Source organism: Cheilinus undulatus, linkage group 9 (assembly GCF_018320785.1).
Source record: "Cheilinus undulatus linkage group 9, ASM1832078v1, whole genome shotgun sequence".
Classification (NCBI taxonomy): Eukaryota; Metazoa; Chordata; class Actinopteri; order Labriformes; family Labridae; genus Cheilinus; species Cheilinus undulatus.
Window position 1 is genome coordinate 21288847 of NC_054873.1, and position 22463 is coordinate 21311309.

The following is a 22463-nucleotide window of genomic DNA, read 5'->3' on the forward strand; positions in this document are numbered from 1 at the left end:
CCTTAACTCCAATGAGTACCACGAGTCAGACCTTCTCATCCAATATCAGTGCCTGACCCCATAACTGCTCTACAGAATGAATGGTCACATTCTTACAAAAACACCAATGTGGAAAGCCTTTCAAGGAGGGTGGACGGTGTTACAGCTGCAGAAGGGGCCCAACTCCATATCATAGTTCATGTATCTGAATACAAAGTCATTAAAGTCACTGTTGGTGTGTTGGTTAGGGGTCAGAATACTTGCTATCCATATGCTGTATCTCAAAAAGTGTCATGTGTGCACAAAACTATTTCTCATGAACAGGAAAAAACTTTTTTGACAATCTTATTAGCACAAGTTGTTTTTTCGGGACAGTTAGTTACTTCTGTACATCAAAAAAGTATATTTCTGTAGTTTCAGCTCATGCCACTTTAGGACCTTGATGGTTAATTGCATTAAAAAAAAGTACTTCAAATTGTTTCAAATCTCTGTTCAGCTAAATAAATTGAGCATTACTGTTTATATTTCAGTTTAAAAATATAAATGTGGTATAATAAATTCTAACTCAAGTTAATCATTTGCTACTATTGAGTAATTATAAGTGCCTATTGAAGGTATCCTACCATTTTGATCAGTTTGCTGTAACTCTCTGGCAGTGAGAATAAGTGAATGGCCCCACATCCAACGCTGCCCAACTCCAGTCTAAGGGATGTGACCAAATGAAAGAGTGAGGACAGCTGTACTCTAAGTTCTCTTGTTTGGACCAGAGGTGCAAAAGGAGATAAAAACTGTTGTTTCTGCTGGAGTTTGTCATTCTTACATGTCTGTAATGCTCTGTAAGTTAAGTCTGAGTCAGGTTTTTGTTGCATACTTGGTGAATCTTGTTATTTAGCTATTTTTCCTGCGTGTGCTCTGTAAGCTTGGTAAGCAAAGCTGTACCAGGAGGTAAATGTTAATGTTATGTTATTTGATGAGTGGTCGGTTAAGTGCTGCTAAAATGTCCTAACATTTCTAAAATCAGACTCAAGTGATTTCCTTAAAGCTTTTAAGTTATGTTGCAAATACTGTCTTGAACATGTCAATGTAATATTTTCAAGCTTGAAAAAAAAAAGTTTCAGCCCTTATTTCAGATGTCTAATCTGCAACACCAAGAAAACAATAGTGAAAGTGTTTATTTTATCTTATTAAGACCATCTCTACACATTTCTGTTAATCCCCTTGTCTCACACGTACCCGTGATTATTTACGTAGTAAATAATTACTATATATCAAAATAATAAGTCCTGTTTGTAATGTGTCACCAAAGATTTTCAAAACTTTTTCAAAAAATTCCCAGCATTTCATCAAGCATTTTTCATACTTTTGTTCAGTTTTTAAAAAACTTGAATTAAAAAAACAAACAAATTTTTACACTTAGAAAGATTTTGTCAGACAATTACAAAACTTTTGTAATTTTTTCAAACTTTGGCCAAAAATCAAGCAAGTATTAGTTCAGGCAGGCCACAGATTAAGATTGGCTGATCTCCCACAAGACCTTATTAGCTGACGGCAGCTGATTTGCTCTAAGCTTGCTATTGGCTAATCACACTCATGCTGCCTTTATTTAAACTGCCCTTGCCTGGCTTCTCACTGCAAGCTGCTCTTGCAAACCTCCTCCACCCCAGCTTCTCCTTTATTCTGCTGCTGATTTAATCAATGTCATTCTGTTGCCATTGATGCCTGCTCTGCTCTTGGTTTTGCTGCTTCTCTCCCTGCCTTAGGCTTTCCTTATCAGCACAGGAAAAAAAGGAGCATGAGCTGTTCCTGTTTGATGCTTTCCACGTAGGTTAGTGGAAGAGCAGGGGGGATCCCAGAACAGCCACACAGCCAAACATAAATTACAGAAATAGGTGCTAATTAAATAACTGCTAATTCAAAGCCGTGAATCCTGTGTTTCCTGACAAAGTGGTTCTAACTGAACTGATAATTTTATTGACAATTTATAACTTCAATCAAAAAGTATTTTGAAAACAATTCAAAAGCATCCGAACATTTTTTTTCAATAAATAAATGAGTAAATTATGTTAGTTGTCAACTATTATCTTTAATCTTGATTAATCTCAGAATTCCTGTGATTAATCTTGATTAATCACCCCAGTTTAAAATTGCACTATTTTGAATTTAAAACTGTTTTTGTTTCCTTTTTCATTTTTTTAATATCTTAAATAAGCTTAACAGACTTCCTATCTGGATACGGATCTGTTTTTATTTTGAAAGAAAATAAGGGACTGTGGGTAAATTGAAGATTATGACACAAATACTCATCCACAGAAAAGAAACTTCTTATGAATTCAAAAGGAATTGGAAATAATAAAAATGTTAATGTATCATACCACAAGGGGCAGATAACTTTTTTCCACTGAGCTATCTGTGAGTTTTTAAAGTGTAATGAGCCTTTAAGGAGCAGTGGTGGACTTATTTTATGTCACTCTAGCTGAAGGGAGTGACTTAACCAAAGTGTGCTGAGAGGGACAATAAAGCATGTGATTAATCGCGACTTAAAACACACTTATTAAGGATCATAAATCATAAATAATTTTGAGTAATACATTAAAGGTGCAGTGTTAATAGGGCTGAATGATTTGCAAAAAAAATCTGATTGTAACCCCCCCCCCATATTGCAATTGTGATTTAAAATGCCAATTATTATTAGATTCCTTAACTTGTGCATTTTTCAACAAATTCAAGCAATAAATTATTATATATTATAACCTACATTCAGTAAGGAACTTGCTCATCATACATTTAACTATTTTATCACAAAATGTATATACAGTTTTACATGGTGGAGAAGGCTCTGCTCTAAAAATGCTCTCTGGGTTGGTCAAGCAGCATGCTTGGACCTTCCAGGGAGCACATGGCTAGAAACCACCTTATGGATAGATACATAAATGAAAATGTGTGTTGAAAACAATGAAATTATTTCAGAAGCAATTTATCCATAGTAGCATTAACCTGAATATGAAGGTGCAACAAGCTTTAAGCTATAAGGGAGGCGGCTGGGGTGGGGGAGGCGAATCTAGCTATAAGCTGACCACAGCTGGGGGTTTGACTTCCGTGAACTAATGCTGTGCTTCATCAGTATTAGATAGAATGAACTAATTTTTTTTGCTTAAACTGCAAATTTGATACCAATTTGCTTTATTGAAGGGGGTTAAAATCTCTGCTGCCACAAAAATTGATGTATTAAATTGCTGTTTTGACACATTTCAAGTTACAGAAATATTGCAACTTCTGCGATTTGTAAATCTCAGCAGGCCATATTGTTGCTAGATCTAATATGTGATTAACTCCCCAGCCCTAGTGTTTAATATTCAGCCTGAAAGCATTTAGTGGAGCAAACTTGGTAAAAATGAAACATAAAATCAGTGTTTAATCACCTGAATATATAAAACTTTTATTTTTATTAACTTACAATGAACCTTTTATTTAAACTCAGGGAGGGTCCACTCCACAGACTCCACCATCTTTTATTTTTGCATCAAGCATGTTTCTCTGGTACCACAGAAGGGACCAAATAAAAGATATATTTTTTTTTAAACTCCACTGTTCGCAATAGTTAACACCTGACGTAAGCATTGCAGTCTAGAATCTGACTGTCAGATGATGCTAAAATATTCCCAATTTTACACACTGCATCTTTAATGCTGATGGTCCTAAAATAAATAAATAAATAAAGCTACACATGTAGCTGCACATGTAACACTTTCTCCGTGTAATTTTATATTCAACTGATCTAAAGCGGAAAAGCAGAAAAACACATATATGTCTCTATAAAGTTCTTTTTAAAGTCTGAGCTCTTACTTACAACCTTTGGCCCTTCTTCTGTATTTGTGTATTTAGAGTAGATTGGGTGAGTGGGCACACATTGAGAAAAATTATGCAGCATCAAATGCTCAATGATTAAGATTTTGTTGAACGTTTCTGGCAGAGCCACCACGTCACAGTTTACCCCCTCATCTCTGTAAGTCTCTGCACACCACTGAACATTATCCACATGGCTCCACACACATGAAAACACACTGTTTATTAGCTGTTGGGACAGAGCCACTCTTTTTCTTTTTTTTTTTCTTTTTTCTTTTTCTTGCCATTTTCATCAGTGCCCGGGGCAGTGATGATTTAGAGGAGCTAATAAAAGCGGCAGCATTCATGCATTACAGAGCTCATTAAACTGAATGACACTGGACATGTTTGCTGGATTTCCCTAGAAATCAGTCACGCTCGCCTGCCATTTCCTGCTGTGCAATCATACCATTGATAAAACAAACAGTAAAACTTACACAAAATAACTTTTAGGGTTTTTACTGTAGTTTAATCAAGGAGTATTGTCCACTAAATCCCTGTTCACTGAAGGAAAAGTAACATTTAGAGTTGCTGCTTATTGCGGCTTCATTAACCCGTCTGTGCATTAATTTACCCTCTCTATGAAGAATGTGTTTGTTATGCTCTCTTAAACACGTGGCTTTTCTACTGTATCTTATTATAATTGGCAAATGTTAGCTAAGGATTTACTTTTCCTTCATGTCTCTCTATGGTTTGGTTTATGTTGTATAATAGGTGATGTGTCAGAGAGACAGCATGTTTATCAGAATTTCAACAAATAATAAATGATGACACAGTTTGAAGTTTGCTCTTATTTGGTCAAGCAAATGATCTCTAATTCAAAGAAAAAAAGCTCAGAAAAAAAGTGACAATCTATATGCCTCTGTTTATGTATGTATAGACCTGCATGTTTCCTCTAAATTTTCTATTGCTATTTTAATTTTAAATACTGCAACTCATTTCCTATTTTTGTAAGTTTACTTTAGTTTATCCTATTTGTTGTGTCTTTAAATTTTAATATCCATTTAAATTGAGCCTACCTGCTCAAGATTTTTCACATTTATATCCACATGAGTGACTACAAACATCTTTATTTTGTTTAAATGACATTAGTATTTAGATTAATTAAATGAAAGTATTCTCTTAATGTAACTTGGATTATGGCTGAATTATAAAGATCAAACTGTAACAAAAACATATTATAATAAATATTATAGTCTTAATCTGAACACAAGCTCGTCTTAATTTTACATCTACCTGTAATTTCGTCATCATGTCAGTGAGTTGAACCTACCTGAGGAGCTGCCCAGAGCCTGAGACACCTTCCCTTCCATTGCCTGTTACCTGCGCCTTCAGCACAAACGCCCCATCAAGTTTCCTGAGTAAAAACTACAAAAGCTGCACACACTACCTCATGGACCTGCCATTCCCACAGTGCACCTCGCTTTGAGCTGTGAAGTATACCCGGGCGGTGCACAGACGACGGATGGGTGGAGTTTCAGAGTGTTGTCTCGTGAAGAGGGGTACAACATCTCAGGGTATCGATTGTGTTTTATTGATTGGACGGAGCTCCCGCTGTCTGGAGTATCACTCACTCCACATGGCGGTTTATGATTATCTTATTGGACGGACAGCAGATTATTACAAGAGGAAATAGCCTGTCAACTCTCTTAGCTAAGACTTGGCTCTGATAGTTTACTCTGTCATAATCTCTTAGCATGAGGGTAAATTACACTAGCCTGTGGATTCGCTTAATCCATGTCTGCTTGTATTGTCGCCTATATAATCTTTACGTGGGGCAGCAACGTCATAAATCATCTTACACGTCCTGCTTTACACCGAGTGTCGAGTGTTAAAAGTTTCCGTTTTCCCATGAAAACCGTCTATTGGGGATTATATTGATAGTATATATTTTGTTATGCACGCTCCTACTTTGTAGCTAATTGCTGCAACAATTTAATTCTTGATGAATAAACTCGTATTTTATGTGGGATTGATGTCGATTGTAAAACCTCGTAATCCTCCCTTTACATTAAATTCAACCTAATGCATTTTTCTATTGTAAAGAGTTTTCAATGAAATTATATTAGTACGTTAAAATCGTAGATACCTCATATGAAAGTCGTTCATTTTGCTCCTTGGCCACGCGGTGGCGGTGTTGGACCAGTAATGAAGAGGAGCACAGCTCGTCACATTGAGCTACATTCAGAAGCACAAACCCTTATTTTAAAGGCTATTAAAAGCAATATAATTAACCAAGGTGGGCTGATAATTATATCACAACAATTAAATTCCTGAATTAAAAAAACACAGGATGAAAAAATCATTTTACTCTACGTGAATTATGTAGGAAGAAGACTGCTAATACTATTACTAAACCGTTTTCAAAGCAATGTCACTGAACGCACGCTGGCAGAGTAGTCAGCCACGAGTGATGGGAATTTCGGCTATTTTTAGTGATACTGGTCATTTAGCTCAGCTCAGCAAGAAGAGCCGGCTCTCTCAGCTCCCAAACTGCTTTTTATCAGGGTAGTAATTTGGTTTCATTTGGACTGCCAGATTTACTATCATCGTAACCTATGATTGATGTTTGTGCTTGTATCAGAATCAGATTTAATTGCCAACTATATTTTTTACATACAAGGAATATGACTTGGTATTTGGTGCCAAACAAGTCACAAAGAGAAAGAATTTAAAAAATATTAAGAGGCTATTAAAAATATATACTATTAAAGGGTTAGACTTAAAGAGATTGTTGTAGGAAAAATAAAGTAGCAAAACAGTAATATAAAATACAATATAAACATTCATGTACAAAAGTCTAAAAGGGAGAAAATGTACAGATGTGCAGGTTTAATGGTGAATATCTTCTATGGTGTTTTTCTGAATGAGTATAACACACATAGTGTGCAGTTATATACAGAAGAAGAAAAAGTCCAGTGAATGTCAATGTGACACAGAGTCTGTATAAACATGCATTATTCTGTCTGCTGGTTCTAGTTCAGTGAGATTGTGTGTGTGTGTGGGGGCAGTGTACTGTACATTTTAGACCAATCATGCTTAATTTTTTTATTAGGCCAAATGAAAATATAATTTAATTATTTTTCTAAATATATTGTTTCCTCGTGTTTCCTGGGCTGTATAAAACACTTGATATGAAGCATTCATATTACACCATCAATGTAGGCTTATGGTAGATTAGTGTGAGGAAAACAGATCCTCCCCCGCTAAACTGAACGGTTCACAAACGGGAGGCGGATCTAATAGTTCACATAGAAGAGTCGACTCTCTGAACCGACTCCTTCACTAACGACACATCACTAACAGCTGCTTGATCCGTGACCAAAACAAACTCAGAGAGGAGATATTTGGACTAGGATAGGTTTCTGCTTTATCAAGTGCACGTTTCTAAATGCAAATGCGGTGTATCAAGAGGTTTGAGGGAGTATAACATACATTATAGTTGCTTGGAGAGTTTGCTGGTCTCGTTGTTGTGGTTTAAGCTAGCAGCTAGCCAGAATGCTACCGTCACTGTAGCTAGCAGAAGCCGTTAGCTAACGGAAACGTTATGTTAAACGAGCCGACAGCAGTAGTTTGGAGTAGGAGACACTGCTTCTGTTGCCTTAACTATCATCCTAGCAAATTAAACTGGCTTGAATCTCTAGCTAGATATAAAGTTGTCCAGTTTAGCTAAACAGGCTCTGAAGAGTCACTTTATCCTTTGCTTTCACTGCCTGAAATAACTTTGAGTATGGGGATGTGCTTACCGTGCTTTGGTGGGGCAGCGGACGATGTTGTTGTCACTCCGGATCCTGTAAGTTGTAAACTAAACTTACTCCTATATTATATTTTCCATTTTAGCCTTTTATTAAATACTAATTTATGTTAATTATTTAATACTACCTGAGTGTGGCTCATGACAGAATTTACGAATAGGCCCTTACAAGGGTGTGTTTATGATTCATAGGCGTTGACTGTGTTGAGCCCAAAGTAAACTCAGGCATGTTCAGTATGCCTCAGGCCCCACAACGTTTACCTTTACTCAATACATTTTTCCTCTGTTGTTGCTAGTTTAAGGTTTACTTTTTTTTTTTTTTTTTTTTTTGTATTGTTTTTTTTAGGAGACAAGGAGGCGACAACTAGCTGAGGCCGCTGAGAAGAGACAAAAAGAGGTAAGAAACCTTTTACCGTGCTGTTGTGTCCCCAGATACTGTTTAGAGTGCTGATCAAAACATCCCTCGATTATTTATAATATAAAGTTAAACTTAAGTAATTATTAAGATGCTCAAATAAACCCCACCATTGTGAAGGTAGGGGTTCTGATGTTATTGTAATGTAGTAGCACTGTATTGTGCTATTTCAGATTGGCATGTTATCAGAATTTTAAACTTCAGTACAGGCTAATTCCAGTTAACTAAACAAAATCGACATCTGATTGAAACTACAGCAATAAAATAAGAATTTTTGGACACCCATAACTGGATGTGATGCACAATGTCATCAGTATGATATCGCTGTCCGCAGATGTGAAAATCCTTGCCAAGATTTACAACCAATATTTTTGCTATAAATATCTGCTTATATCAGGTGTACTGGCTGTACAAATAAATACGTTTTTGGAGTTTCAGGCTGAACCAACTAAGCTACTTCAGCTGAAGTGTTTTTCTTCATTCATCTTCATTCCATAACTTTAAAGTGTGTTTTAAGACCTAAAATTTGTTAATTTGCTCATCTTCAAACTGTAAATTGTGTGTTAAGGACTGAAGTTTTTAGGTCTGAACTACATTATTAAAATATCATGACGATATCGGTATTGGATAAAAGATTTTGGAAATATTGGCAACTCAGTTATTGGCAAAAATCCAGTATGTTGTATTTGGTACATTTCAATACTATCGGCCATTAAAATAATGTTGACTGTATAATTTAAGAATGTGGTATTGAAAAGTAACAAAGCATTGAACACTTAGACAACATAGGCTATGTTCACACTGCTGGCCTTAACACTCAATTCTGATCTTTTGCCCTGATCTGATTTGTTTGTTTGGCTGTTTACACTGCGGTCGAATTCCAAAAAATAAGATATATATCTGATTTAATACCATATATGGAGTTGGCCTGCATCTGATCAGAAAATTCAGATTCAGTCTGACTTGGGCTGTTCACACTGTCAGAAAAGAATCTGATATGAGTCACATTTGAGCAAAAAAAAGAAAAGAAAGTAAATCAGGTTCAGGTCACTTAACTGCAGTGTGAACATGGCCTTAGTGTTATTATCATGTTGCATAGAGATGATTGACATGCATTAGTTTTCCCTAGAAATCTGTCCTATTGTCTTCTAATAAACACATACACCTTAACAAGGTAGATGCACTTGACAGTGTGGTGAGTAATTTTTTATTGTACAGAAATTCCACTTGAAAACCCGTAAGAAGCATGCTAAAGTAGTTTCAAGGTAAGTACACGTGGGCCGGAAGGACACTTCTCCTCTTTTGGATTTGCTGATGTCCCCTACACCACATCTTTCTATCCCACATCACTGTTTACATCCTTAAGTCCCCCAACACCCTGACAATTCACACCCTACTACTCCAGATGAGAGCTTTAAGTCCTAACCCCCAGTTTTAGCTGCTTCATGCTTTATCTGAACTGCCAAGTGTGGGAGTTGAATGCCCTTTCCCAGTCATAATTGAATACACCTTTCTGCTTTTGAAAATGTTCTGGTAAATAATTGATTGTATGCTTTTGGGTAACATGCATGTGTTTTTGATGACTTGGAAAATTTTTAACCTTTAATATTTTTTTTTAGATAAAGTGGGCACCTCTTAGTGCTTGATCATGTTCCTCTCTTTTCCAGACAACATACAGAGGTGTCAAAAATCCAGAAGCAGTTGAAAGGAAAAGGAAAAAACAGGAAGAAATTGAGAAACAGGCGATGACCACCTCTGTGTCTGGTGGTGGTGGTTTGAAGGTCAGTTTGAGATTCTGTTAAAAGCATACAAAGTAATTGTAGCGTTATTTTCTTGAAAATGATTTTAAAACATCAGTCTCCTACTTGATACACCGAGCACCAAGCCTTGACATTAAAAAATCGAGATATTTTCAGTACTATTAGAAACGTTTTATTATTCATTACAGTAAACACGATGTGCTGCATATCTCCAACATGTTTTTCTAACTCTTGTGCAACTCTTTCAAAACTAAAGCCCTCTCAGTTTTGCTCGCTGTGATTAATCAGAACTCATCATAAGTGTCACGCTGTTGATGTTTTCTGTCATCACACGATCGATTTCTTGATGTCTGAAGCAATAGTGGTGGGTTGCAGCCATGATAGTACATCTATGTTGGCCGCACAGCTAACCTCACTGTGATGGCTTTTGCTTTGTAGAAAGAAAGAAGGTGATTTCTATAAAAGTTTTTGTTTGTTTTGTTTTTAAGTGACAGCCTAGGTATGGTACCCCAGCCAACCAATGCTAATATCCCTGGACCCTGTTTATCACACAGCTCTCAGGTTCATAACCGGGATCCTTATAATACTTATCACTGTAATCTGTATAACAAAGTTGGTTGGACATCTCTGGCACAAAGGTGTGAAAAACACCTGTATGTTTTTATCTATAAATACCTGACTGGATGTACTGTACACTATCTTACATAACATCTGTGCTGAACCGGACCAACGGACATAACCAAGGCCACTCTACTTACTGTCCAATTTTACAAGTCTTAGTCTGTTTTGGGTAAATCTGTGTTCAGCTTTTTTTGCTCCTAAATGTTGAACAATTTACAACAAAGTTTTCTCTCAGAAAATTTAAGATGATGATCTTAAATCATTTCACTACTGTGTGTTTTTTATTGAGTATCATACCATTTTCTTGTTTTGATTTGAATACTTTCATTGATAACCACTCAACTTCACAAATTAAATTTAAAATGTTTAAAGAAAATCCATGGGAGTTTTTGAAAGTTTTTCCCAGTAACTGTGATGCATCCTTAATTAATCTGTTTTAAAAAGCAATAAAAGAGGACTAGTGATGATGGCTGACATATAAGGTTTCCTTGACAAGCATTGTTAAGATGATGTTTAAAATTATGATCTTTTACCTTTTAACACACCAAGAGATAACACTGACATGTTTATATTCTTATGACAGGCATCATTGTGACTATTAAGATTGATTATACACCCATATTCATCAGTATTATACTCTTTTTATCTCTCTTCTCCAGTGGCAGGTGGGCTGAAAATCTTGATGCCTCAGTGTGAAGTAATGACTCTGAACATGAAGTATTGCTGGAAGATGACCTGAGAGATTTTTGAACTGCTGTCCATGTTTATTTAAATACCTTGCCTATTTAATGATGTGATTGCAGTTGTCCTGTTTCATGCAGAACAATCTGAAGTGATTAGACTGTACAGCTAGACTTTCTGAATCTATGCCAAGTTACAAAACCAGTTTGAACCTTCGCACAAGTCAGTAATGACAAAAAAAGGCGCAAACAGTTACACATCCTAAAGCATTAGTTATATTTAGTTATTGATTAACTAGCCTTACAAAAACAAAACTAGAAAACCCTACATTTAAAAAGAAGTCCAGGAGTCTCTCCTGTGATATCATGAAGACAAAGCTTTTCTGAACACTAAAGTTTTCACTACATTTGATGACACAATCTTCAGCCAGTTATGCATACAACACTTTTTCACATGTAAAACTCTGTTTGTTTCCTAAGTGGGCTTATTGTAGGATTGGATTAGTTCCCATTAATAGGCACCTTGTTAGCTTTTATGATCTCAGCTTGTTGATAACACAGACTGGTGCAAATAGGAAACATCTTTATAGACCTTAGGTTTCTGCACTTTGCTCTGGTCTTTGTTGTTGCTGCTTTAGAAGGTCCCTTTTATTTTCCTACATAATTTGAGTTTGTTGCAATGAATTCTAATATATGTGAAACACTGACGCAATGCCTGCTTACTTTAAATTAAGTTTTTTAAATTGTTTGTGAGATGCCATATGATGAATTAAAGCTTAGCTAGACATTTATTTGCACACGGTTTGTTAACATTTAGTGGACAGCACATAAGTTTGCTCTTTTGTAATGGGAGGTGTAAAGAAAAAAATTATGGAAACAGAAAGATGCTGAAGGAAGAGAATTAGAGTGAGAAGTTTGTACAGCATATGCATTGAAATAGATTTAATGAGTGCATTTCTTACAGCCTTCACTCGATCCTTAAATGTTCCCGGTGCTTTAAATATTTTGTAAAACAGGAAATTCAGCCAATGTTATTTGCAACAATAAATCACATTTCTGCTACTCTTGTGTGGGTTTCATTGACTACAACATCCTCAGAATGTTTCAAGATAAGGTAGGATTGATCTTTCTATCATTTAACAATGTGACTTTTTACACACTGTCGCGGCTAGCCTGTGCAGTGCTCTTGATGATCTTAACATTCCTTTTACTTAAATGGATGAACTCTTCATCAGTGTAAAGAATTTGGCAAACAAACACTCCTGTGTAAGTAAAAAATATATTGAAGAAACCAAGTTTAACAGTTTGACATTTATTGAAAACTTACACCCCAAAACACAAATTGGACTTAAGTAATTCACAAAGAGTTCTTTGGGTTATACTGCAAAGACACTGTTCTCATAAAACCCACATTTTCAGGAAAAAAAATTACATGCTGATGGTATACAAATTTTATCAATTCAAAGAAAACCAGTTACAGGAAGCAGAATATTGACCAAGTCTCAATGATTGCAATCTGTCTGGAGTTCAGATTACAAAAGGTTAAATAATTCAAGAACAAATACATCAATCTACTGGTAATTCTTATATAAAGTACATACTGCATGTTGGAGAGGTGATTGTTCAAGCTCTTACAGTGAATTTGTGTAAAAAAACAGACACCGTTTGTAAAATTACAAAAAATTATTGTAAAAATGATTGCATTGCATAGAGTAGTTAATAAACATTCCAATATTACTTAATTTACATCTCACAGAAAAGTTTTCATTTTATGACATTTGGTATTTAAGAGAGATATGGCAGTGATACAAACATACCATAGAGTAGTGGTTCTCAACTGATGGGCCAGGACCTAAAAGTGGGTCATAGATGTGTGCCAGGGATTAAACAAGTGGCAAAATGGTAGTATTGGACTATCACTCTCAAAGTTACAGTGCCTATATAAAATATTCACCCCTTTGATGTTTTACCCTTTTAATGAATTTATAAATTAATCAGTCAATCTAATTAGGCTTTTTTACCCCAAAAATCACAAAAAGTCTTACATGTCAAAGTGAAAACCAATTTCTAAACATTAATATCGATTGAATTAAATATACGTAAGGTAAAATAAGTGATTTCATAAATATCTTTGAAACAACTGACCTAATTTAACAGAGGACCAGCCAACTAGTGCTAGTAGTCCTAACAATTACTGAAATGGTGATCACCTGAGTACAGTGAAAGTATCTCAAGTGACTGTAGTATAAAGACACCGGTGTCTGGAAAGTCCAGTCACTGGTTAATCAGAATTCCTGGCCACTGTTATCCCATGCAACTCAGACAAAAGGTTATTAAAACATGTAAGTCAGGAGATGAATACAAAAAAAAATAATAATAATCCAGGGCACTGAACATCCCCTTACAAGAGAACTACAACTTGATTTATTTTCCAGCAAGACAATGACCCGAAGCATACAGAGAAAGCTGCACAGAAAAGGATTAAAGCCAAACAAGGTGAATACTCTGCAGTGGCCGAGTCAAAGCCCAGACCTCAATCCAATAGAGAATTTGTTGATAGACTTGAAACGGGTTGTTCATGCCTGATCCCCCTGCAACCTGACAGAACTTTGGCAATTTTGCAACAAAGAATTGAATAAAGTTACAGTTTCCAGATGCGCAAGCCTGATTGAGATCTATCCACACAGACTCAGTGCTGTGGTTGCAGCCAAACATGCATCTACTAAATACTGACTTGAAGGGGATGACAATTATTTTACCTTACATATTCCCATTTAATTGACATAACTTTGTAGAAATGTTTTCACTTTGTCATGAAGAGGTTTTTTCTAATGGTTTTTGTCAGTGAAGCAGCTTAGTTGTGCACTCTGGCTCAGATCCAAACTGCACCAATTTTGGTTTACAATCAAAATTGTAGTGATTAAAATTATTTTCTTTATCTTTTTATTTTATTTTTGAAATGTGGGTGTCAATATGTCTATAAGGAGTTCTTTTGGGGTCCTTGGGCTAGATAAGTTGAGAAACATTGCTATAGAGTATCTGGATCAACAGATTTGTATATAATATCTTTTTGAATATTATTTTTCTAAAATCAATGCAAAAGTTACATTTCAATCTTTAGCAGATGCAAACTAGAGCTACTGGTATCATCAGTATGTTATAAAGACATGAAGGATAACAGTGTGAGCAAAACAACCAAATAAAAACAATGGGATAAGACATGGCCTGTGAGAAGACTGTCACACTCAAATACACATTTACCTAGGATGACCAGTTCTTTCAACTTGCAGAACCACCTTTTATATTTTACTCAGAAAAGTTCTTTACTAACACGTCAGAACCAGCCTGATAACGCAGGCCTGATAGATATGTGTTAAATTACAGAGATGAGTCTAACTACTACAGGTGATACATTGCTAAAAAATACAGTTATTGAGTTTAAAATCAACTCAAGAAAATGTACAGATTTACTGTGCAGTTTCATATCATTTCATTGGTATATTTCAAAGCTGTTGGCAGATCTTTAAACTAAAAAAGTACATTTAATTGGCCTGCTAGTGTGATTCCAGACTTCATCTGCATAGATACATTTGGTAGAATTTTCTCTTTCTCTGCTCTCATAGATGCTCTTTAGTCTGTTGATATAACAAAATAATTTGTATAAGAACAGAGTTTTGTTTGGTAGCGACATCCATTTGGCAGTAATCAATGGCAAGAAGTCATCCTCTGTCCTTTCATTGTTGGCACTGTGCAGTCTCTACTTTTTGCTGCGGTAGTGGGCAGCTACGACCAGGTAGCTGTCAGGGGTGAGGTCCTTTATATTGGGAGACTTGCTACTGCTGACAGGAGAAGTCTTCCCCTCTACTCGGGAGATTTGGAGCATGCGGCATGGGTCGTGTTTCAGCAGGTAGCTCTCAAAGGTCTCCCAGCCTCCACCCACACGCACCATTACGTGCTTGTTGTGCAGCATCTGCAGAGAGAAATAGGATTACAGGGTTGCTTTTGATGTCTCTTTGTCAATAGAGAGCTTAAAATGGTTAAAGCTGAGCCCTTCCTTCTCCAGGACTAATGTCATTTCACTGATTGAGGCTGAATGATCTGTTAGGCATGGCTTTGATGTGTGAGCTGATTGATAGACCCTTGGTTTATGTCCCTGGAGGGGAGCTTTCTCCTTCTCTAATCAATCTAGTGTCTGTTAAACAAGCTGCAATCAAATAGAATGATTGATTCATTTCACTGTTTGATTTCTGGAATTACATAATAATCAAGATTCTATAGACATGCTAGAGACTATGAAACTGCACTTTGGCATGGCAGGTTTGGGGGCAAGGCTGCCCATAAGAGGGGATAAAGGGGAGAGTTTCTGAGGCTCAGCCAAACTGGGGGCCCATAGAGGTCTGCAAAATCACGGTCCATTGCAAAGTAAATCTGTGATAACCATATTTTATTTTCTAACCTGAATAATAGCCACTCTTATCAAAGCAAAAATACTTGAATTTTATTTTTATGCAGTAGTACAATATAATCTTTTTATTCATAATGTTAACAATGGATAGGCACACTGAACTACATGGCAATGAAAGCAATGTCAGGTTTCCAGAATGCAAGAAAATAAAGAAAACACAAGACTTTAGTGGAAAATAATAAAATAGTTGTGAAAAGAGGAAATTTGGTGAAAAGTGTCAAACATTGGTTAAGAAGGGGCAAGGATGGGTTAATAGTGGCAAAAAATTGGCAAAATGGGTTAAAGGTGGCAATGAAGTGGCAAAATAGTTTAAAAGTGGCAAAATATTGGCATAAAATCAATCAAAATGAATGGAAAGCAGCCAAAAAGGTTAAAGGTGGCAAAATCACCTAGCCTGACATGCCAGATGGATTTGTTTCACACATCCATCTCCATCTGGAAAAACTTCCATAAATGGCGTTTGGGAAAGGGCAGAGCCTTTGAAAAAGAACTCAGAGGGTGATTGGATGAACGTTCTGTTTGTCACATCTTTACGGGCCAATCAGAGCAACAAAACGTGACATCATAGCCCCGGTCGGTAGAGGTGCACCCCTACCAAAGAATAAACTCCATAGAGAGCTGCATAATGTGAACCATGGTGACTGTAGACATGTCAGTACACGACTTTTGTCATTTTTGAAAAAAAAAACAAAAACAAACCCTCAATGCTGTTCTTTGTTCTTCTTTTAATAAAGAAATGTCAAGATTTGATAAAACTGGCGCTTTAGCAGCATCCATGCTAAGCTCTTCTGCCTTAATTGCACCGGCCTCTTCTCGCTGCTTGCATACGTCATGACTCTGCCATGCCCGAAAGTACTGCCCCTCGTTGCTGAGTGGTCCTGTCACTTTCTTACCGGGCCCAAACGGTTCAGATGGGAGCTTCACAAGATGGATTTGCCAGTAAAAAACATGGAAACGGGCAAATCCATCTGCTTTGCAAGGTTAAAATTTACCTAAATGAAGTAGCAAAAATAGGATAAAAGTGCCAAAAAAGAGACAAAAGGCGAAATATGGCAAACATGGCAAGACCGATACAAAACTTCCAAACAGAAGTAGTAAAATGGGCATCAAGTGGCAAAACTGACAAGAATTAGTTAAAAATGACAAAATAGTTGGAAAATGGGTGGAAAACATTGTGAAAGGGGGTTCAAAAGTAGCACAAACAAATAATTCCAACATCAGAAACCAACAATAGATCGACTCACTCTTCAGATCCAGAGTCAGGTAACTGTTAGCCCGGACGCTAGCACCAATGCTACTAATCCGCAGGAAAGTCACAAAGATTCATCCTCAGGGAACCCTGAATGTCCTTACAAAGATGCGTACCAATATTCTAGATAGATTGAAAAATAATTTAAAGCAGTGCCTCCCAAAGTGGGCCATGTGCCCCCCCAGGGGGGTGCGGTTTAATGACGGGGGGTCATGACAAGCAAGACAAGGTAACACCAGCTGATGACCTCAGCACTGCAGAAGAAGCACAGTTCATTGATGTCAGTTTATATTCAACGATAAGGGTGCAGTACAAGGCCGAAACATTGTCAGCATTTTTCTCTACCCTGCTAACATGACTAAGAGCGCTACAAGAAGACACATTTATCAACATGATGTTGCATCTGCTGCTATGCTTATTACAAAAAATACTCAAAAAATGTACACTTTAACATAAATCAGCATGACAACAACTAGGCTAACTCTCATGAAAGATTATGGGCTTGACAAGAAAATCTATTGACAAGAATTTTAACTTTATGGTTCAACCCATGTTTCATATATTTACATGGAGGAGGCAGGGTCTGTCAGCAGGGGGAGTGCTAAACATTTTGGCTTCATTCCCAGGCAACTGTTGCTCTGTGCAGCTTAATATACAGCTAATCGTCTGTAACAGGTGTCATCACAATGCATTAAACAGTTATTCAGAGTTTTAAGATAAATGAATGAATGAATAAATAGCTAAATAGATTAATAAATAAATAACTCTAAAGCTACAGGAAAAATCAGAGGCTCATCAAAGTCTCTCAGATTCACCTTCTTTGAACTATGATTGTCTGCAGAAAATGTATGGAGGTTCATTAATTGGCAATTCTGGTGTTGGGATATTTCTGTCTGGACCTAGGTGATATATTAACTGGTTAAAAAAAAGGACAGACTGCCACTGACATGTCTGGTGCCAGGTCACAAGTGACCAAAAATATTCTGACAACCACCCTTGTATCCTAGAACGAGTAAAATACACTCTGCCTATCCAAGGAATTTTGCTCAGCGTTTATTCATTGTTCAAACTGCAGTGTTTGCTTCAAAGGGATGAAACCTGCAGCATCAGGGCACATTCTCAAGGTTGGGTACCATGGCAACATTGGCCATTAGAAATGAGAGACGGAGAAATAAAAGGCTGTGGGATATTGGAAACACAGAAACTCACAATCCCCAGTGTGTGCATAAAACATGTCTGCCTGGCTGTGAACTCTAATCACCCCTGAGCTTTATTAACACCTCATTATATCTCAGCTAAAGCAACATGTTTTCAGAGAATGTTTCTCAGAAAAAAATGAAATAAAATGGTTATTTTGAAGAATATAAAGAGGATATGTTTATCTTTAAAAAGGCAAACAGTAGAAGGATGGTTCAGACAAATACCAGGCTAAATGGCTTGATAAAAAGGGTAAACTACCTCATGAGATTGTCGCCTTACACAGGTCTGTTATGAGGCTTCCTGCCCTCCAGCAGCCAAACATGCAACATTTATAAGCCTCTTACAAGAATCAATCAAGGGGGGCACCGATGGGGCAGGGCGTCCAATCACCAGCTCCAGGCCTTCAGGCTTTGTGACTGTGGCTGTAATGGACCTGTGTGATGCACAAGGGTTTCAATCACGCTGCTTTGGGACAAGACCCTTGCCAGAGCCCATTCTTTCTCCCCTAAAAGCCCAGAGAAGGATGAAGGCCCGGGGCTGAGCTCGAACAGCGCTTCCCACAAACACTGCACTGTTACTCTGCCCCCTTGTTGACGCTACAACCACCTCGTTTATTGCAGGAGCTGAGAAGGTCAGTCTCTCAGGCTGTATAGAAAATTATCATGGACCAGACTCCTACTCTGTTGTCCTGTGCAGACAGAGACTCAGCCGTACAGTATTCGTGCCTTTTCAGTGGAAGCAGCTGCAGGGGGCAAAACCATCCAAGGAATTTTAATTAAAGCATTTTTTACTGTAGCGAGCTGGCTGAGAGACAGAGGAGTAGAGGTTTAACACTCACCAAAGCCTGATCAAATGACATACCTCACATTCTGTAGATGGGAATAGTACACATGATACCATTTTATAGTAGAAATGTAAATTTGGAGTAATTTTAACATTGATTATTGTGTTGACTGTCCATAGGCGAACAGCATCTTGTGCTGGTTTGGAACAGACAATCACAGTTATAGAGAGTTTAATGACACTCATTATTTAGTATGTTTTCTGTCATCTCTCCTCTTATACTATTTAAATCCATTTAAAAATGCTCCAAGGAGCTACATTTTTCACCAAAGTTGTCAATATTGACTTTACTCTGGGGTTTTTTGTAGCTCGTTTATAAAAAAATTGACTAAAAAAATCAACATTTGGACATAAAACAGCATGATACCAACAATATCACAACATAACCCAGGTTTGACAAAACTCGGATCTGTCTATACTTAGGTCAATTACAATATTAATATTTTTATTTTTATTTTTTTTCATTTTCATTTAGGTTAGGGTAAAGGTGAAGGTAAGGGTTATGATACCAAAAGTTATAGAAAAACCTGTCCTACAAAACTGAATTGAGAACTTTTCATGAAGCTAAGTAAATGGTTTGCTTAGAGAAAAAAAGGATTGTCCTTCATGAAAACATTCTAACAAAGCTAACATAGCTTAATGTCTGCTGCTAGCTGCATAAGCTCCATCGATAGTGGAGCTACGTTGATGATGGAGCAATGTGGATAGCGTAGCAAACTAACAATAACTACGCAACTGTTCACCTGTAACTCTTCCACTCTTCCTCTGTCTTTTTCTCCTCTCCAAAAAATCTGGATCCAGGAATTTTTATTTTTATTATTTCATTTTCATTATAAGGGTTGCCATGATACTGTGTCAAGTTACTGCTGCTGAAACACAAACATTTCCTACCATTGCAGCCTCCCACAAAAAAAAAAAAAAAAAAATATATATATATATATATAACTGGCAAAACGTAAGTTAACTTTTATTTTGATAGAAGATTAGACCACTTACAGGAAATGCCAGACTTTAGCGTTAGCATTTAACTGCTCATCAGAAAGTGTCTGGGCTACGGACAAAACAGCAAACATATTATTATTATTTTTTTGCCTGCTTGAAATATGTCAGGGGAATGTTTTCATCAGTCTGTAGTGTAATGAGAAGCTCTTTTTCAAATTCATAGAAAATGTGGGACATTTCTAGGGATAGCACAGGTCTCTTAAAACGGGGACTGTCCCCAGAAATCGGGGACATCTGGTCACCTAATGTAAGCTACAAAACTACCTTATCTATGTAGCTACATTAGCTTTAGCTGTGTTTGCTAAAGGTAATTTAGCTACATTGGCATACATAGCAGCGTTAACCACATAGTTAGCCGAGCTATGTTGGCTTTAGCTAAAGCTTACAAAGCTAAAGCAAGATACCCTTTGTGTCACTACTTCTAAAACAGGTCTATACATAATTTACCCTCAGGTTAGACCTCTTACCTTTCTGTTTTATTCATGAAATGTTGCTTAGTCACTACCAGTCTGCCAGAGGGGGTGTCTGAGATCTGTGGTCCGCAGCCAGTCTGTCTTGGGGATTTTGTTATCTGCTGGCTTTTTTGTATCTTACCAAGTTTTTATTAACACATATTTTATGATTCTATCTTATTCACCTGTTTATCTAATCAATTGTTTTTTGTTAATTTATGTTCAATTTTTTGTCCCATTATAATTTTTCAGAGATTTATACATTGTTTTTGAAAAGTGATATATAAATAGAGCTAAGACTAAATATTCATACAAAGTCAAGATGCAGAGGTTTGGCATCTTTTTCATATCATAACAGCAACAAAACCAGTAATAAATGTTAGAAAAGTAACCTTTTTCACATTGTGGAAGTATACTGTTTTGTGTAACATTTCAAAGCCCTTTTTGTTAGGTTTGTGATTTTACTTTACTTTATATGTATATATATACACACATATATTTATATACACATATATATGTATATTTACTTGACTTGACACATTAGGCAGCGCTGTTAACAATATGATGTACAGCAGACTGCGTCAGAACAACACTGTAAGCCTCTTGTCCTTGGTTGCTCAGCAACACATTGAATACTGAAGCATTCGGTCTTCAAAAAAGCATTAAATGTTGATAGAAATGGTGAATATTTTAATTTATTTAGTATATTGTTTTCTGACAGGATATTGAGTTTTTACTGTTATGTATTATATATTAATACCTCTTTGTTCATCCAGACTTTCCCACTAACTGAGATTAAATTTGTGAGATTTTACACCAGTAGTTGTAATATAATGTGCTGTCAGCAGAGGACATCCTAGAGTGACTTTTTCTGAACGTCCTCACATCCTGAGCGTACTGTCTGCATGAATCACATTCTTAGGGGTGTGAATCCTGCTTGTGAGTTGCCAAGGTACCAGATCCTGAGAGGACCAATGCTACTTCTCTAATCCATACTAGCCTCCATTTATCTTACTCTAATTGTCTTTGTCCTTCTGCTCAAATAGAGCAGAGCACTGTCTCCTGTGCTGTTAGATTCAGTGTGATCATGAGATGAAGTAAATACAACTGCAAGGCAGTAACCGATGATATAGTTAGTGAAATATTTTCCTAGTAATAACTTAGTGATCAGACCATATGGAAATGTGTGGGAGTGATTTCATTTTATAGCCTGCGAGCCACATTATGTTTGGCTGCAGACGGACATTGTCTGAATACCATCACCAGTAAATGAGAGCGCCCAGCAAAGGCGAGTGCTCCTCGCACAATGAGTTACTTTCATCCCAAAGCCAAACCCGAGTATCAACACGCGGCGCCATATGCTGAGGGAATGGAGAGCAGTTTTTACTGCAATGTGAGGGTGTATTGTTTTCCACCCCAAAGTGATTAATAAATTAAAAGAACAGATGTGAATCCAATCAGGAAAATAAGTCGTTTCATTTTGTGATGTTTTCTTTGTTTGTTTTCTGTCATCTTGTAAAAGATAAGTGAGATAAGTAGAAAATAGCAGCCCAATTATAAACCTTTACAATTTTAGAGCACTCTAGGAGGGAAAACAGAGCTTTGAAATGATCCAAATTTGTCCATCCCTTATAAATAGTAATAATTTGTTGTATAAGAATTTTGACATTTTGAAGACTTATAGTGTCTGTAAGTTTAATGTATGCTTAAAGGTTAGCTAAAGGGATGTGGGGTCAGTTCCTTGATTCCACCAGCTCCCTTTCATGTCTTAGCTCCAGATATATATATATAGACTATAATCCTCAACGCACTGGTCGTGGGTTTGATTCCTAGTCTCGGTGCTGTTAGGTGCATGTCATCCTCCAACTCTCACTACCCATAATTCCTGTCTCTCTTTAGCTGTCCTACCTACATAAAAGCAAAAAATCCCCCCAAAATAACTTAGAAATAAAATGTATTAAAACCTTTTAGTAACACCAGTGTAAACCTTCTTGTAATAAGCTCACCCGGATGAAAAGCATCTTCTCTCCAACGCGGTATCGACCCTGTGAATGTCTCTCCACACAGAATTTATTGAGGCATCTGCAGGGAGGATCATCAGCGATGTGTCTAACCTGTAACACACAGAGATGAACTTCTATAGAGTTTTCCCTCCTGATTT

At 36.8% G+C, this 22463-nt stretch overlaps 2 protein-coding genes across 3 annotated transcripts in view; one reads left to right on the forward strand and one right to left on the reverse strand.

The window, feature by feature from the left end:
* Positions 1 to 7134: 7134 nt before the first annotated feature.
* LOC121515778 (small VCP interacting protein) lies at positions 7135 to 12153 on the forward strand. Of its 2 annotated transcripts, XM_041796755.1 has the most exons (5): positions 7135 to 7654; positions 7962 to 8012; positions 9249 to 9295; positions 9698 to 9811; positions 11071 to 11095. In XM_041796755.1, the coding sequence occupies exons 1-4, from the start codon at positions 7592 to 7594 to the stop codon at positions 9777 to 9779; spliced, it is 243 nt and encodes an 80-aa protein (XP_041652689.1). In that variant the 5' UTR covers positions 7135 to 7591; the 3' UTR covers positions 9780 to 9811; positions 11071 to 11095. The 2 variants fall into 2 exon arrangements, with proteins under 2 accessions (XP_041652689.1, XP_041652688.1); XM_041796754.1 differs by lacking the exon at positions 9249 to 9295 and having other exon boundaries at positions 11071 to 12153.
* A 253-nt stretch (positions 12154 to 12406) lies between these two features.
* LOC121515770 (growth arrest-specific protein 2) overlaps positions 12407 to 22463 on the reverse strand; it is a 35068-nt gene continuing 25011 nt past the window's right edge. The window contains exons 7-8 of the mRNA XM_041796746.1: positions 22309 to 22416; positions 12407 to 15061 (exon numbers count right to left, since the gene is read on the reverse strand). Of these exons, the coding sequence (XP_041652680.1) occupies positions 14849 to 15061; positions 22309 to 22416 (321 nt within the window). The 3' untranslated portion in view covers positions 12407 to 14848. The remainder of the gene's footprint in view (positions 15062 to 22308; positions 22417 to 22463) is intronic.